General features: G+C 41.8%; 2 protein-coding genes across 2 annotated transcripts in view; one reads left to right on the top strand and one right to left on the bottom strand.

The window, feature by feature from the left end:
- The window catches only part of LOC133996494 (major histocompatibility complex class I-related gene protein-like), a 636,344-nt gene that overhangs the window by 521,228 nt on the left and 99,267 nt on the right, over positions 1 to 15,849 (bottom strand). The window lies entirely within an intron of this gene.
- Positions 1 to 15,849, top strand: part of LOC133996471 (chromodomain-helicase-DNA-binding protein 4-like) — a 48,947-nt gene that overhangs the window by 11,629 nt on the left and 21,469 nt on the right. The window contains 12 exon segments of the mRNA XM_062436054.1: positions 1,803 to 1,921; positions 2,675 to 2,884; positions 2,886 to 2,959; positions 3,054 to 3,184; positions 3,328 to 3,466; positions 8,833 to 8,999; positions 11,650 to 11,889; positions 12,771 to 12,859; positions 12,861 to 12,975; positions 13,092 to 13,300; positions 14,759 to 14,890; positions 14,980 to 15,079. Of these exon segments, the coding sequence (XP_062292038.1) occupies positions 1,803 to 1,921; positions 2,675 to 2,884; positions 2,886 to 2,959; positions 3,054 to 3,184; positions 3,328 to 3,466; positions 8,833 to 8,999; positions 11,650 to 11,889; positions 12,771 to 12,859; positions 12,861 to 12,975; positions 13,092 to 13,300; positions 14,759 to 14,890; positions 14,980 to 15,079 (1,725 nt within the window).

Raw genomic sequence — 15,849 nt, 5'->3', positions numbered from 1 at the left:
CACCTTTTTAATGTTTCCTATTGAAGTTTTAGAGACTGTTTTTGACTGTTCCTTCATTCCTCCTTTCCTTCCTTCTTTCCTTCCCTCCTTTCTTCCTTCCTCCCTTCCGTTTTTCTTCTGTCCTTCTTTCCTTCCTTCTTTCCTTCCTCCATCCCCCTTTCTTCCTTCCTTCTGTCCGTCCGTCCATCCTCCCTCCCTCCTTCTTTCCTTCCCTCCTTTCTTCCATCCTTTCCTTCCTCCCTTCCTTTTTTCTTCTGTCCTTCTTTCCTTCCTTCTTTCCTTCCTCCATCCCCCTTTCTTCCTTCCTTCTGTCCGTCCGTCCATCCTCCCTCCCTCCTTCTTTCCTTCCCTCCTTTCCTTCCTCCCTTCCTTTTTTATTCTGTCCTTCTTTCCTTCCTTCTTTCCTTCCTCCATCCCCCTTTCTTCCTTCCTTCTGTCCGTCCGTCCATCCTCCCTCCCTCCTTCTTTCCTTCCCTCCTTTCTTCAATCCTTTCCTTCCTCCCTTCCTTTTTTATTCTGTCCTTCTTTCCTTCCTTCTTTCCTTCCTCCATCCCCCTTTCTTCCTTCCTTCTGTCCGTCCGTCCATCCTCCCTCCCTCCTTCTTTCCTTCCCTCCTTTCTTCCATCCTTTCCTTCCTCCCTTCCTTTTTTATTCTGTCCTTCTTTCCTTCCTCCATCCCCCTTTCTTCCTTCCTTCTGTCCGTCCATCCTCCCTCCCCTCCTTCTTTCCTTCCCTCCTTTCTTCCATCCTTTCCTTCCTCCCTTCCTTTTTTCTTCTGTCCTTCTTTCCTTCCTTCTTTCCTTCCTTCATCCCCCTTTCTTCCTTCCTTCTGTCCGTCCGTCCATCCTCCCTCCCTCCTTCTTTCCTTCCATCCTTTCCTTCCTCCCTTCCTTTTTTATTCTGTCCTTCTTTCCTTCCTTCTTTCCTTCCTCCATCCCCCTTTCTTCCTTCCTTCTGTCCGTCCGTCCATCCTCCCTCCCTCCTTCTTTCCTTCCCTCCTTTCTTCCATCCTTTCCTTCCTCCCTTCCTTTTTTCTTCTGTCCTTCTTTCCTTCCTTCTTTCCTTCCTTCATCCCCCTTTCTTCCTTCCTTCTGTCCGTCCGTCCATCCTCCCTCCCTCCTTCTTTCCTTCCCTCCTTTCTTCCATCCTTCCTTCCTTCCTTTCCTTCCTCCCTTCCTTTTTTATTCTGTCCTTCTTTCCTTTCTTCCTCCCTTTCTTTTTTCCTATTGAAGTTTTAGAGACTATATCCGACCCCTCTCTAGAGCAGTGGTGTCAAACTCATTTTACTATTGCGTAATAACCTATAAACTATAATAATATATAACTTTACTGTAATAAACCATCGATTTAATTAAGAAAAAAGAGCAATTTCAACAATATTAAGTCAGTTTTTACCACATTATTTTGCACAGAAGCTGCTAATTGAAAAAATTTTGCATCATTTTTAACATATGAATGTTTTAAAAGTGACGATAATATGTATTAATATATAGTTTAATCATACACACACCCCACTAAGCATGGGAAATAACTTTTTTACTAGTTTATAAATGTTCTAAACAAACCAGTAAAAAAAGGCTTATGTTCATATTTCAGCTGTGAAACAAAAGAAAGCAGAAGTGTTTATCCATATTCATCGGATTCATAACTTCACATCACTTTTTGTTTATTAAAATAACTAAACTACAAATTAGTGGCATAAATCAGACTATTCTGATGATTAATCCCTCTGATATTAACTAATAGCTTATATCTGATAATCATCTTTATTATTATTATTAATGTGTTGTTGTTTCCTGCAGGAGCCGAAGTCGTCGTCCCAGCTGCTGGATGATTGGGGAATGGAGGACATCGACCACATCTTCACCGAGGAAGACTACCGCTCGCTGACCAACTACAAGGCCTTCAGCCAATTCGTCAGGTAAGAAACACATAAAACATTGATTTTGTTTTTTTTTCTGGTCGATATTAAAGTGAAATATTATGACATGCTTTAGATAAACTGGCCAAAAAATGATCTTTAACCCGGTATATGTCGTAAATGATCACTCCAATTCTGCTTTAAGATCGTTTAGCCAACTTAATTCCAACTTTTCACCCCAGGTTTTACACATATTTATGGGAATTATAGTCAATATTCCTCATTAAATGAAAGTAAACCTCATTTTTGAGTTAATGACGGTAGTGCTGGGGGTCAAAATTGCCTTAAAACCGGCTCTTTAAATGTCTTAAGTTTAGTTTTTTGATATTCAAAGGGTCTAAAAAAATGTGTTAAAATGTCTGAAATTGAAGGAGTTAAGGTGTTAAATTTGATCTTAGCATGTTATTTATTATTATTTTCTGATTATTTTACATAAACCAACTAATCAACTTGGTAAATAAAGTAAAAAATAATCATTAGTTGAATCAAGATTAGCTCCATTTCAACCCACTACAACAGTAAAATCCTGCTTTTTCTTTATTATTATTATTATGTTGCAGCATTGGTATTATTTTCTCTTTTAAAGATGCATTAAAAAGGTCTTAAGTCATTAAATTTCTTCTTAAATGTGTAAATAACCTGCTGAAAAGTTCCTTTAATGACCCAGAATGTGATAAATATTCACTGAGCTCATGTTTTGATGCTTCCAGCTCCTCTGTGTGTCTTTAAACATTTCTACTTCCTCCTCTCCAGGCCGCTCATCGCCGCCAAGAACCCCAAGATCGCCGTGTCCAAGATGATGATGGTTCTGGGCGCTAAGTGGCGTGAGTTCAGCACCAACAACCCTCTGAGGGGAGCAGCGGCCGCCAACGCCGCCTTGGCCACCGCCAACGTACCGGCCGCCGTCGACAACATGGTAGCAGAAGTCGTCCCGCCCGCCCCCGCCGCTGCACCCGCACCGCCGCCCGCCGGCCCCCATCGAGCCTCCACAGCCTCCTGCGCCGCCGCTCCGCAAGGCCAAGACCAAGGAGGGCAAAGGTACGGAGAGCAGGAAGGGTCATATTTAACTTTGCTTTTTAAAATAATGCCTAAAAAGTCAGTAAATCTTGAATCTCTCGGTTTCGTTCTGCAGGTCCAAACGCCCGCAAGAAGTCCAAAACTACGCCGAAACAGCAAGAGAAGAAGAACGCCGCAAAGACCAAGAAAGTGGCTCCTCTTAAAATCAAGCTGGGAGGCTTCAACAGCAAAAGGAAACGCTCATCGGTACGATCCGTCTCCTCTTCCTCCTTCGAGACAGACACAGGAAAATTGTTCTTACAGGATATGGATTTAATGTGTGTGTGTGTGTGTGTGTGTGTGTGTGTGTGTGTGTGTGTGTGTGTGTGTGTGTGTGTGTGTGTGTGCAGAGCGAAGAGGACGAGCCCGACGTGGACAGCGACTTTGAGGACGGCAGCATGAACAGCGTCTCTGTCTCGGAGGGATCTAACAGCCGCAGCAGCCGCAGCAAAAAGAAGCCGTCCAAGAGCAAACCCAAGAAGAAGAAAGGTCCGTGTCCGACTGTTTTTCTTCTTCTGTTTTAAAACAATAGCGAGGAGCCGAAAATGAACTTTGAAACAGGTTTTTCTTGTTCATACTGACCTTTAGAAGATGCTTTTATAATAGTTACTATGTAAATGAGTAAAAATGTGTTTAAAAGTTTAATCTGAAGCTAATATGAAGCTTCAGTCGTCTGAATGAGTCAAATCTTCATCTTCTATGTTTCAACGTTAGTGTTTTTAGTAGCAAAGTCTTTTTGAGAAGAAGGAAGGAAGGTAAGAGTAAGGGATGGAGGAAGAGGGAAGGAAAGGAGGGAGGAAAGAAGGAAAAAAGGGACGGAGGAGGGAAGGAAAGGGAGGAAGGAGGGGAGGAAGGGAGGAAAGGAAAGGAGGAAGGAAAGCAGGAAGGGAGGAAGGTGGGGGGAGGAAGGAAGGGAGGAAAGAAGGAGGGAGGGAAGGGAGGACAGAGGAAGGAAGGGAGGAAAGGAAAGAAGGGAGGAAGGAGGGAAGGGAGGAAAGGAAGGAAGGACGGAGGAAAGAAGGGAGGGAGGGAAAGAAGGACAGAGGAAAGAAGGAAGGGAGGAAGGTGGAGGAAGGAAAGGATGAGAGAAGGAAGGAGGGAGGGAAGAAGGAACAGTCAAAACAGACGGGAGGACGACAGGAAGGTTAAATCAAATCTTTTAATAGTCCGAATGAAGGAAAACATCCGTCACTACTCATACGGACTCTTAAATACTTAAAACAAATCAATACATTCGGTTTTTGGGTTATCGGTGACTCCGGTCGGTTTTTATTCTCCGACCTGCTGACTCAGAGTCGGAGAATCTCTACCTGGTGACAGAAGATTACAGGTTAAGAGCTCAGTGTTGAACGGTGATGAGTGCAAACAGGGTACACACACACACACACACACACACACACACACACACACACACACACACACACACATATATAGATGTATATTAATCACCGGGGGCTGAGTCAGCAGAGTTTGATATATTTAGAAGGACATGTCGGTCCAGGTTGTCGCCCACTGATGCTTCCTCCTCCTCCGTCTTTGCTGCTGCTGTCACAAGACGTCACAGATTGAATCAGATCAGCAGGAGAAAGAGGTCAACGAACCTTTTTAACCTTTCGTGTCGTCCTCCCGGGTCAAATTGACCCCGTCTGTTTTTGACTGTTCTTTCTTTCCTCCCTTCCTTCCCTCCTTTCTTCCTTCCTTCCTTCCGTTTTTCTTCTGTCCTTCTTTCCTTCCTACTTTCCTTCCTCCATCCCCCTTTCTTCCTTCCTTCTGTCCGTCCGTCCATCCTCCCTCCCTCCTTCTTTCCTTCCCTCCTTTCTTCCATCCCTCCTTCCTTCCTTTCCTTCCTCCCTTCCTTTTTTATTCTGTCCTTCTTTCCTTTCTTCCTCCCTTTCTTTTCCTTTTTTCTCCCTCTTTCCTTCCTCCCTTCCTCCCTCCCTTCTATCCTCCCCTCTTCTCTTCCTTCTTTCCGTCTGTTCTTCCTCCTTCCTTCCTCCCTACCTCTTTTCCTTTCTCCTCCCTCCCTCCCTCCCTCCTTCCTTTCCTTCCTCCCTTCCTTTCTTTCCTTCCTCCTTCCTTCCTCCCTACCTCTTTTCCTTTCTCCCTCTCTCCCTCCCTTCCTTCCCTCCTTCCTCCCTACTATTCTTCCTTCCCTCCCTTCCTTTCTTTCCTTCCTTCCTTCCTTCCTCCCTTCCTTCCTCCCTCCCTCCTTTCCTTCCTTCATCCCTCCCTTCCTTCCTTGACTCGAGGACAACAGGAGGGTTAAAAGAGACACACACATCGGCCGTTTCAGTGTGGAAATCCCCTTTTTTGTTGTGGTGTATTGGAGTTTAGGTGAAAGGTTAGCAAGTCATCCAGGTCGTGATCCTCCTTTTCTTTCATCCGAGGAAAGAAGGAGGGAGGGAGCTCGGTTGTGGAAACTTGGAAGATGTTGTGACTCTTATCTTTAAAAGGAGGAGGAGGCTTCTTCTTCTTCTTCTGCTCTCATTGATTGGAAACAGTTAGATAACATCTGTAGGGTCATTATTGAGGTTATTGGTTCGTTAGTGCTCCGTGATTCTGGTCGGTTAGAGTCAGCTGAGGTCAAGAGACGGATGTGAGTGATTGGACGGTATTGTAGGAGGTTGATAAGTGTAGTCGTCATGGTTACTCTGCAGCTTTCTCCTGGTAAAATACTGGAATAACCTTTTTTTAAGGCAGGATTTTCAGTCTTCACACATGCAGCTATCCTCCTTTTTTTGCACATGCTATGATAATACTTTAATAAATGGAGCAGTAATGCAACATTTTAACACCACTCCAGCTGCTGCAAAACTCAACAGAAGAAGACAGAAAAGACAGATGTAAGCTGTAAAAGCAGGACCGATATATCACAGAAACATTGATATCAGTGTTTATATTGTCCGATTATTGTTTTTAAAGATATAACGGCATTTTATGTATATTTAATCCTTATTGTTTGATGACAAAATTTGGGGAAAAGGTGCGTTCATGTACCTATTCTGTGTATAAGATCATCGGCCGATATATCGATGTCAGAATTTCTTTATTCCCTAATATCGGTATTGGCATCGGCCCCACAAATCCAATATCGGACTTTATTTTCTGGAACATGGCAGGCAAAGGGAGAGAGATGGCTGTTGTTATCTGGTGGAAAAAAACGTTCTTTTAATATATTTCATATTCAAGTTTTAGCGAGACAACTTTGAAACAATTAACGGATTCATATGAGTCATTAAGGGGAGTTCTGTGGTTTTTTGTTCTCTCGCTCATTAAACTGTCTTAAAACTGTCGTTAGATGTAAAAACCGTGTTGTTCCTGTAGTGATACTGCTTTCAATTCACAGCAGCGTACCGGCATTTTACCCTGAAAAGGTACCAGAATATTAGTGTAGAGGTTTCTGGCTCGACTACGACAACTTAGAGTAGGGAAAAAATGTCTAAAAGCAACATTTGTATGTATGTAGAACAACTTTATTAATAGAGCAACATGGTTTGGCAGATTTAAAATAGAGTAGACTTTTTTTAAACTACTGCTATTTTAATGGTGTTTGTAATGTGTGTTTTATGAGCCTCAAGCTAAAACATATAAAGTTATTCTATATACTACAAGTTGATGCTGAAGCATTGACTTTTTTGTGGTAAATTGGCCGTACAGATTTCCCTGAATATCAATCCCTGCCGACATTTTACCAGAAAAGAAGTAGACTAGAAGTTTCAGGCACGACTTCACCTACTTCCAAGGTGCTTCCTCCCTTCCTTTTTTCTTCTGTCCTTCCTTTCCTTCCTTCCTCCCTTCTTCCTTCCTTCCTTCCTTTATCTTTTCCTTTTTTCCTCCCTCCCTTCTTCCTTCACTTCTTTCCTTCCTTTCCTTCCTCCCTCCCTCCTCCCTTCCTTTATGTCTGTTCTTCCTCCCTCCCTCCTCTCTTTCTTTCCTTCCCTCCTTCCTTCCTTCCTCCCTCCCTACCTCTTTACCTTTCTCCCTCCCTCCTTCCTTCCTCCCCCTTCCTTCCTTCCTCCCCCTTCCTTTCCTTCCTTCCTCCCTCCCTCCTCCCTTCCTTTATGTCTGTTCTTCCTCCCTCCCTCCTCTCTTTCTTTCCTTCCCTCCCTCCTTCCTTCCTCCCCCTTCCTTTCCTTCCTTCCTTCCTCCCTCCTTTCCTTCCCCCCCTCCCTTCCTTCCTTGACTCGAGGACAACAGGAGGGTTAAAAGAGAGACACACACGGGCCGTTTCAGTGTAGAAATCCCCTCGGAGAAAGGGGAGAAAAGTCTAAAAAAAGAGTCAAAGCTCTAGTAAAACCTGTATTAAAGAACAATAAACAGCATTAAAACAACATTATAATAGTGTAAACTTTATTAACTAGCCTATTTTTAATGCTGTGATGAAGCTGAAACATGCTGGTCTAACAATAAAGTTGTTCTATATACTACTAGTGTTGCTGAAGCTTTGACATCTTTTCTCTCCATATCCTAAAAAAAACATGCACACTGTTCCCCCTTTAGCTTTTCAGGTGTGTGTTTTACCCTTCATGTGTCGAGTCAGGTGTGTTTTTTCTTTTTAATGGTAGTTGAAGTTCGGCTGATATACGAGTCTGAGTCTGTGCATTCCTTCATCGTGCTGAACTTGATGCACTGGATTGTTTTTTCATGAGCGGTCCCTCGGGTGGACCAGTTTCTGTCTGCGTGTGTTGGGTGTGGCGCTTGAGTTGTTCATTTAAATAATAACAATAATAATAATACTGAAACCCTCTTTAACACACTAGACCACACCCTTTGTTTTAGCCTTGCTTTAAAAAACAGGGTTTCTGCTGGGTCTTAAAGGTAGGGTATGTTATGTTGTTCAGAAGCACTTTTTGTTATACTGGGTGAAATGGTCCTTTTATTATCAGAGGTATCAATACATTATGACTTTAGAAAAAGGAACGGAAAAAAATCAGACCTCTGTGGCCGCCACAGGACAGATAAAACTCTGACCAATCCATGCTCTTCGCACCGAAAAGCAAAAACCAATCAGGTGCCTTCATGTCTAGTTCTGCATCCGCCCCCCCCCCCCCTCTCTCCCTGCCTACTTCGCGGCAGTCTTCACCTGTCGCTGTTGCCGGTTTGTGGGGGCGTGGCTTGGACGGACTCACTTGACGGGAGGGGGAGCAGCGGGGTGCAACTTAGAGGAGGTTATATTTTCAAATCTTGCTAGCTTAACAACACTACATACCCTAGCTTTAAGTCTTAAATATGTACGTTCGTTTATCGCTTCCTCTGTCTGCGTTGGTGGGATTCACAGTCAGATCCGTGTGTTGTAATTCTCTCCGAAGGATCCAGGTAGTGTTGGCTTCAACAATCAGAATTCAGTGGTTGGTTAAAACTGATAGCAAACCATCAATTTGAAAAGCTGTGTGTGTTAGCTGCAAGAAGTCCCTCAAATGATGCAAACTTGGTGTGAAAGATCAGATATTTTGTTATTTTGAAAGTAATTCTGAGACTGTGATTGTCCTTATTTTGTCATACTTCTTGTAGGTCTTAAATTGAATTCATAAAGGTTTTAAAAAGTCTTAAATTTAACTTGTTCAAACCTGCAGGAACCCTGAAAACTGATAGTTGTAGCAAATCTTCAGTTTTATCCTCTTAACGTGTTTATATTTGTTTCTATTCTGCCGATTAAACGCTTCAATTCAATTTCTGTCTGCGTAATCGAAGAAGTGTTTTCTCTCCATGGGGGGGGGTTCTTCCTCTGAGAAGGAAACATAAACACCCAGCAGAGTGTAATATAAATGTTGCATGAATCATTTTAATCCTTAGTCAGAAGCTAGAAGATTGTTGTTGTTGTTATTGTTGTTAAACTTGATTCTTTCCGCCAGCAGCAGAGGAAGGTGACGGCTATGAGACGGACCACCAGGACTACTGCGAGGTGTGTCAGCAGGGCGGAGAGATCATCCTGTGTGACACTTGTCCCCGAGCGTACCACATGGTCTGCCTCGACCCCGACATGGAGAAGGCACCCGAGGGCACCTGGAGCTGTCCGCACTGCGTAAGTAAACAACAACAACAACAACAACAACACAATCATTTAAAAAACAGCCATAGATGCACCGACTCCACTCTCACCTCCTCTAGATGCTAAATATTTAACACCTTTCCCCCAAAACTCCTTCACAGGCTCAGTTTCAATCAATCAATCGATCAATCTTTATTTATAAAGCGCCAACTCACAAACAGAAGTCCTCTCAAGGCACTTTAAACATAGAGCAGGTCTAGACTGAACTCTTTTAATAAATTAAAAAGGACCCAACATTCCCACATGAGCAAGCACTTGGCAACCAGACCAGTAGAACCACTGCTAAATGAGCAATTTCAACAATATTATGTCTGTTTTTTCCTGATTATCTTGCACAGAAGCTGCTGATTGAAAACATTTTCATATAATTTAATATATGACCATAATATGTATTAATATATACACTAATATTATATGTATGCATTGTTTTTTTTTACTGTATTCAGCATTTAAAAGCAGGAAAAGACACTTATTCCTTATCACCATAATACGATATTTATATATTTAGATGCTGCAGCTTTAAAGAAGCATCTGTGGATAATATGAGGCAGCTGTGGCTCAGTAGGTAGATCAGGGTTTGTTTAAGTGTCCTCGAGCAAGACACCGAACCCCGAAGTCGCTCCCATTGCTTAAACTAAAGATATCTCGCCTCCATCAGTGTTTTGAGTTTGTGTGAATAAGAAGGAGATCTTTAAAAGCGCTTATTTGACACAGTTTTATGTCCTAAAACTTGAGATTTCACCATAAGATTCAATTATAAGTGTTTAAATACGAGTTACACTCTTAACCAGGTTGTTATTGATACTCAAAAGATAATTTATCAATGGGGGTATTCCTTCAAATTAAATATAAGAGTAGAGAATAGTCATTTCCAGCTGTTATTACTGAGGAGGAGCAGAGTTTTAAAGGTCTAAATTTACAAATTATGTCAAGTTTAAGCGACTCAAACATCTTTAAAAGTCAATCTGCCGTCAATGTTTTGAGTTTTTATGAATGAGAGGAAAACTGAAAGGCACTTTTTACCTATTTGACACAGTTTTATGTGTTAAAACTTGAGATATCAAGAGAGGATTCAGCTTTAAGTGTTTAAATATGAGCTACACACTTAAAAGGGAAAGTTACTGATACTATAAAGATAATTAATCAATGGACTACTCCTTCAAAATAAGTCTCATTTCAAGTGAATCGGAGCTGCGTCAGTATTTTAACAGGCTGGAAAAATGTGACTAATAATGATCATCATAAACACTTAGGGGCCTCCCCCCCCCCCCACCCCCCCCCCCTTTCTTTGAGTGGGCGTCGATGTACACAAGTCTCCCACAATGCAATTCCCGATTATGACACATAACCAGTGCGTAGTGGTTTGATTGCATCATATTGCATCATTTCCTGCTTCTATATAACACTTTTATTTATATATATATATAGCGGCTTTAATACAAGTTAATATAGTTCAAAGTGCTTCATAGTTAATTGAGAAGCTAGTTAATAAGTTACTTAGCAACACTTGCTGCAAATATTACATTATTGGGATTTAACGGCACAAAAATCAGCAGTTTTTGGGGTCAGACTTTGGTCTAATTCCAGTTCAGCAGATGAAAGGTAGGAAATAACCTTTTGCTCATTGGCTCATTGGTCGTAACCGTCGGCAACACACTTTCATTGTGCTGCTACTGTGGAAAAACAACATCATCATCATCATCATCATTAGTACACCTGCAATGATTTATAGCCTCGAAAAACTGGTTCTACTAACAACCTGCCGCCCAAACCGACGCCAGACATCAAACATGCTTTTTATAGTCGCTGGTTGAGTCACAGGTGGAGAGAAAAGCCGACCGGTTCTTTATTCTGACATTTATTTTTATTTATAGAGACGCTTTAAAAATGAAACTCAAAGATGCTTTTACAGAATTAAAGACTAATTAAAACAATAAAACCATTAAAACACATCATTTCATCCACATCTCCCTTCCTCCTTTCCTTTCTCCCTCCTTTCCTTCCTTCCTTCCTCCGTCCTTCCTTCCTTTCTTTCCTTCCTTCCTTCCTTCCTCCGTCCTTCCTTCCTTTCTTTCCTTCCTCCCTTCCTTCTTTCCTCCTTCCCTCCCTTCTTCCTTCCTTGCTCCCTTCCTTTCTCCCTCCTACCTTCCTTCCTTCCTACCTTCCTTATTTCCTCCGTGCTTCCTTCCTTTCCTTCCTCCCTTCCTTCTTTCCTTTCTTTCGTTCCTCCCTTCCTTCTTTCCTTCCTTCCTTCCTTCTTCCTCCCTACCTTCCTTCATTCCTTCCTCCTTTCCCCCCTTCTTCCTTCCTCCCTTCCTTTCTCCCTCCCTCCCTCTTACCTTCCTTCCTTATTTCCTCTGTCCTTCCTTCCCTCCCTCCTTTCCTTCCTTCCTTCCTTCCTCCTTTCCTTCCTTCCTCCCTCCCTTCCTTTCTCCCTCCTTTCTCCCTCCTTTCCTCCCTCCCTTCCTTCTTTCCTTTCCTCCCTTCCTTCCTCCCTCCCCTCCTTCTTTCCTCCTTTCCTTCCTCCCTCCCTTCCTTCCTTCCTCCCTTAACTCGAGGACAACAGCAGGGTTAAGTAAGAACACTTCTCTAAAACACCCCTTTCCCCCCCCCTTGTTTCCAGGAGAAGGAGGGCATCCAATGGGAGGCCAGAGAGGAAGCCTCCGAAGGCGAGGAGGACAACGTTGACGTGGGCGAGATGGAGATGGAGGAAGACGACCACCACATGGAGTTCTGCAGGGTTTGTAAAGACGGAGGCGAGCTGCTGTGCTGTGACTCGTGCCCGTCGTCCTATCACATCCACTGCCTCAACCCGCCGCTCCCCGAGATCCCCAACGGAGAATGGATCTGCCCCCGCTGCCTGGTGAGTAAAGACGTCACGTAGATTATCGCTCGGTTTCTCTTTTATTGATTCGGTGGATGTTTCTGCTCTCGGAAAAAGAAGGTTTATTATAGATTTAAGCTTGTTAAGGTCGGCGAGGCTCGATTTTAGTGGTTTTAAATATTCTACGAAGATTTCTGTGTAACCATAGAAACTTAAAGCAGATTTTAAAGGCATCCAACGCACATTTTTATCATAGTTTTGGCTTCAGTTACATTACTTTGAATTCATGAGTCATGTGTTAAGTTTCACTGAATTTCACAATAATGAAAATCCTGAAATATTACGTAGTTGTTGTTTTTTAAAAGTAATTTACAGAGAAACTTAAACACATGGAAGTTGCAATTAATCATGAGATGTTTCTTTAAATAGTTGATTGACAACTTTTGGGGAAAATTCATGACTTTAGCCAAATATCAGCTTTTGCCGGCTTCTCCATCAATCATCGATCTTTATTTATAGAGCTCCTAATCACAGTAAAAGTTATATAAAGGCACTTTTCACATAGAGCAGCTCTCCAGTGTGAGGATTTACTGATTAACTTTAGTTTTTATATCATCTTAGACTGAATAAGCTCAAGCTGAATGACTTCTGAAAATGATATTTAACCCAGATAAAAGATATTTAGTTTACAAATATTTATAAAAACAGAAAAACACATGAAATTATCAAGTTTAGAAGCTGAAAAAAGAGAATTTTTGGCACTTTTCGTACTAAAAAAAGACAATTTCTTTGGCATACATCACCAAAACACTCCTCGTAATCTGTCTCATTAAATAAATGAAATTAACCTGATTTAGAGTTTCAGAGAGTCTGAAAGGACAGACATTATAATCATTTTCTCCTCCTCTTCCTCCCTCCAGTGTGGCCCCATGAAGGGAAAGGTCCAGAAGATCCTGACCTGGCAGTGGGGCGAACCTCCTCCTCCTACACCTGTCCCCCGTCCTCCAGACCTCCCGGCCGACGCCCCCGACCCCCGCCCCGCTGGCAGGGCGGCCGGAGAGGGAGTTCTTCGCCAAATGGTCCAACATGTCGTACTGGCACTGCTCCTGGGTCACTGAGCTGCAGGTTTGTCATAAAAAAACAACAAAAAACTGCTGAATCGACACTTTTTTCTTCAAGTTTCCTCTCTAACTTCTCCTCTCCCCGTTCCGTCTCCTCCTCCTCCTCCTCCTCTTCCTCAGCTGGAGCTCCACTGTCAGGTGATGTTCAGGAACTACCAGAGGAAGAACGACATGGACGAGCCGCCGCCCATCGACTTCGGCGAAGGCGAGGAAGACAAGAGCGTGAAGAGGAAGAACAAAGATCCGATGTACGCGGAGCTGGAGGAGAAATACCTCCGCTTTGGGATCAAGATGGAGTGGCTCATGATCCACCGCATCATCAATCACAGGTCGGCATGGAGACGCACACACACACACACACACACACACACACACACACACACACACACACACACACACACACACACACACACTCAGCTGTATTTACTTAAAGATGGCAGAGAAAGAATAAAGTTAAAAATCCAATCATATCGTTACAATAAAAAGGTCAAACTGAGATGTTTAACCCTCCTGTTGTCCTCAGGTCGAGGAAGGAAGGGAGGGAGGAAAGGAGGGAGGGAGGGAGGGAGGGAGGAAGGGAGGGAGGGAGGAAGTGAGGAAAGAAGGAAGGGAGGGAGAAAGGAAGGAATGAAAAAAAGGAATGAGGGAGGGAGGAAAAGAGGAAGGAGGGAGGGAGGAAAGAAGGAGGGAGGGAGGAAAAGAAGGAAGGAAGTGAGGAAGGAAGGAAGTAAGGAGAGAAGGAAGGGAGGAAAGAAGTATGGAAAGAGGAGGGAGCAAAGAAAGAGGGAAGGAGGGGAAGAACGAAGGAAAATTTAAAGAAAGAGGAAGGAAGGAAAGAAGGAACAGTCAAAAGAGATGGGGTCAATTTGACCCGGGAGGACGACAGGAGGATTAAAAACCTTTTTTTAATGTGCCAAATAAATGAGAATTAAAACATTTCCACTACTTACTTTCTATATATGTTATCTGAACTCTTTCTTCTTGTGTAAAATCTTCCCTTATTATAATTAGTTATATAATATAATAATAACTTTATTCTGTATTTAACCTTTTTAAATTGAGCAGATGTTTCTCTAAATGGAGATTTATTTCCTATGAGACACATTTTTCTTTGAGTTTATACTTTTTATTCCACTTTTAACACATGCAGAGCAACATTTAACTATATGAATGCTGCATTTTAAACATGACATGAAATATAGTGCAGCTTTCATCCTAAACTCAAACACAAAACTACTAGATGCAAGTTTTTCTAATACTGAAAAGCTGCAACTAACAAATATTTTAGGAAGGAAAAGAGGAAGGAAGGGAAGGGAAGGAAGGACAGAGGAAATAAGGAAGGAAGGTAGGTAGGAGGGAGGGGAGAAAGGAAGGAAGGGAGGAAGGAAGAAGGGGGAAAGGAGGAAGGAAGGAAGGACGGAGGAAAGAAGGAAGGGAGGAAGGAAGGGAGGGAGGAACAAGGAAGGAAAGGAGGAAGGAAGCAAGGGAGGGAAGGAGTTTTGATCTTTAAAATTTGCAGAAAAAGCTGAAAAATGTCTGTTTTATAATTTTCCAGACTTAAAGATGTTAGTTTATTTTCACATATGACAAATAAAAGCATTAAATCGTCACATTTTAGGAGCTGAAACCTGCAAATTTTGTCATTTTTGCTTCTAAAAAAACGACTGTAGTACCAAATCAAGTGTCAAAATAGTCACCAAATAACTTCCTGTCAACAGACTTAATATCTGCAGCTGTAGTTTTATTATTAACTCATCTAAATATGAATCTTGTGTTGGATTCTTCAGCGTGGACAGAAAGAATAACGTCCACTACCTGATAAAGTGGAGAGAGCTGGCGTACGATCAGGCCACCTGGGAAGCCGAAGACATGGACGTCCCCGAGTTCGACATCTATAAGATACAGTACTGGAACCACAGGTGGGATATAAAGATGGAGAGGAAGGCATTTAAAAGAAACTGCACATTTGTATGAGTTATTATATATAACTTACAACTTCCTCCTGCAGAGAGCTGATGATGGGAGAGGAAGGACGACCCGGGAAGAAGATTAAGGTCAAAGGTCGAGTGAAGAGGCCCGATAGACCTCCAGAGAATCCCGTGGTCGACGTAAGTTTACAGGTTTTAAATGTGGATAAATAATCAAATATGCCTTTTTTTTTCACTGGTTTAACAGCTGCAGTGATTAGTTGATTATTTGGTGATTAATTAATGATTTGAAGCGTTTATGAAGAAAAAAAGCAGATTATTTGTTGAATTTTTGAGCTTCGATTGAAGAATTTTGCTGCTTTTTTCTTCTTTTTACTGTAAAATACAGAATATATAAAATAATTTGAGTTGTTGAGCTTTAATAACTGTGACTTGAGCTTTCCACTTGTTTCTTTTCTGATGTTTTAAAGACTAAACGAGACCTGCAGCTAACGTTAAATCAGAGGATAACTCCCCTTGATCCATTTTCCTTGTCTTTAAAATGTAAAAAGGAAATAATAGTTATAATTTTAAACAGCTACAGGTGTATATTTAAACAGATATGCTTGTTTTCTTCTCAAATAACCCAAATATATTCAGTTTACTGTCGTCTATAATGAAGAAAGGATCAAATCATCACGTTTAAAGAAGCTGGAAACAGATTTATTTTTCTTTTTAAGATGAATTGATGATCAAAATAGTTGCAGATTAATCTTTTTAATCAGTTTATTGTTGCAGTTTTAGATTAAACTGTGCAAAATAACACTGTGAAACTACATTTAGAGCTTCATGTGACACTGATAACACAAATAAAACACATTTTTGTTGGATTTCAAGTTCAGTTCAGTGGCTGAAAACAAGTTAATTTACACATAAATCACATTGAGAGTGAAATAAAATAAACTTTAATT

This window comes from Scomber scombrus, chromosome 16 (assembly GCF_963691925.1).
Source record: "Scomber scombrus chromosome 16, fScoSco1.1, whole genome shotgun sequence".
NCBI lineage: Eukaryota > Metazoa > Chordata > Actinopteri > Scombriformes > Scombridae > Scomber > Scomber scombrus.
The sequence above is the reverse complement of the archived record's forward strand: the minus strand, read 5'-3'. Positions and strand labels throughout refer to the sequence as shown.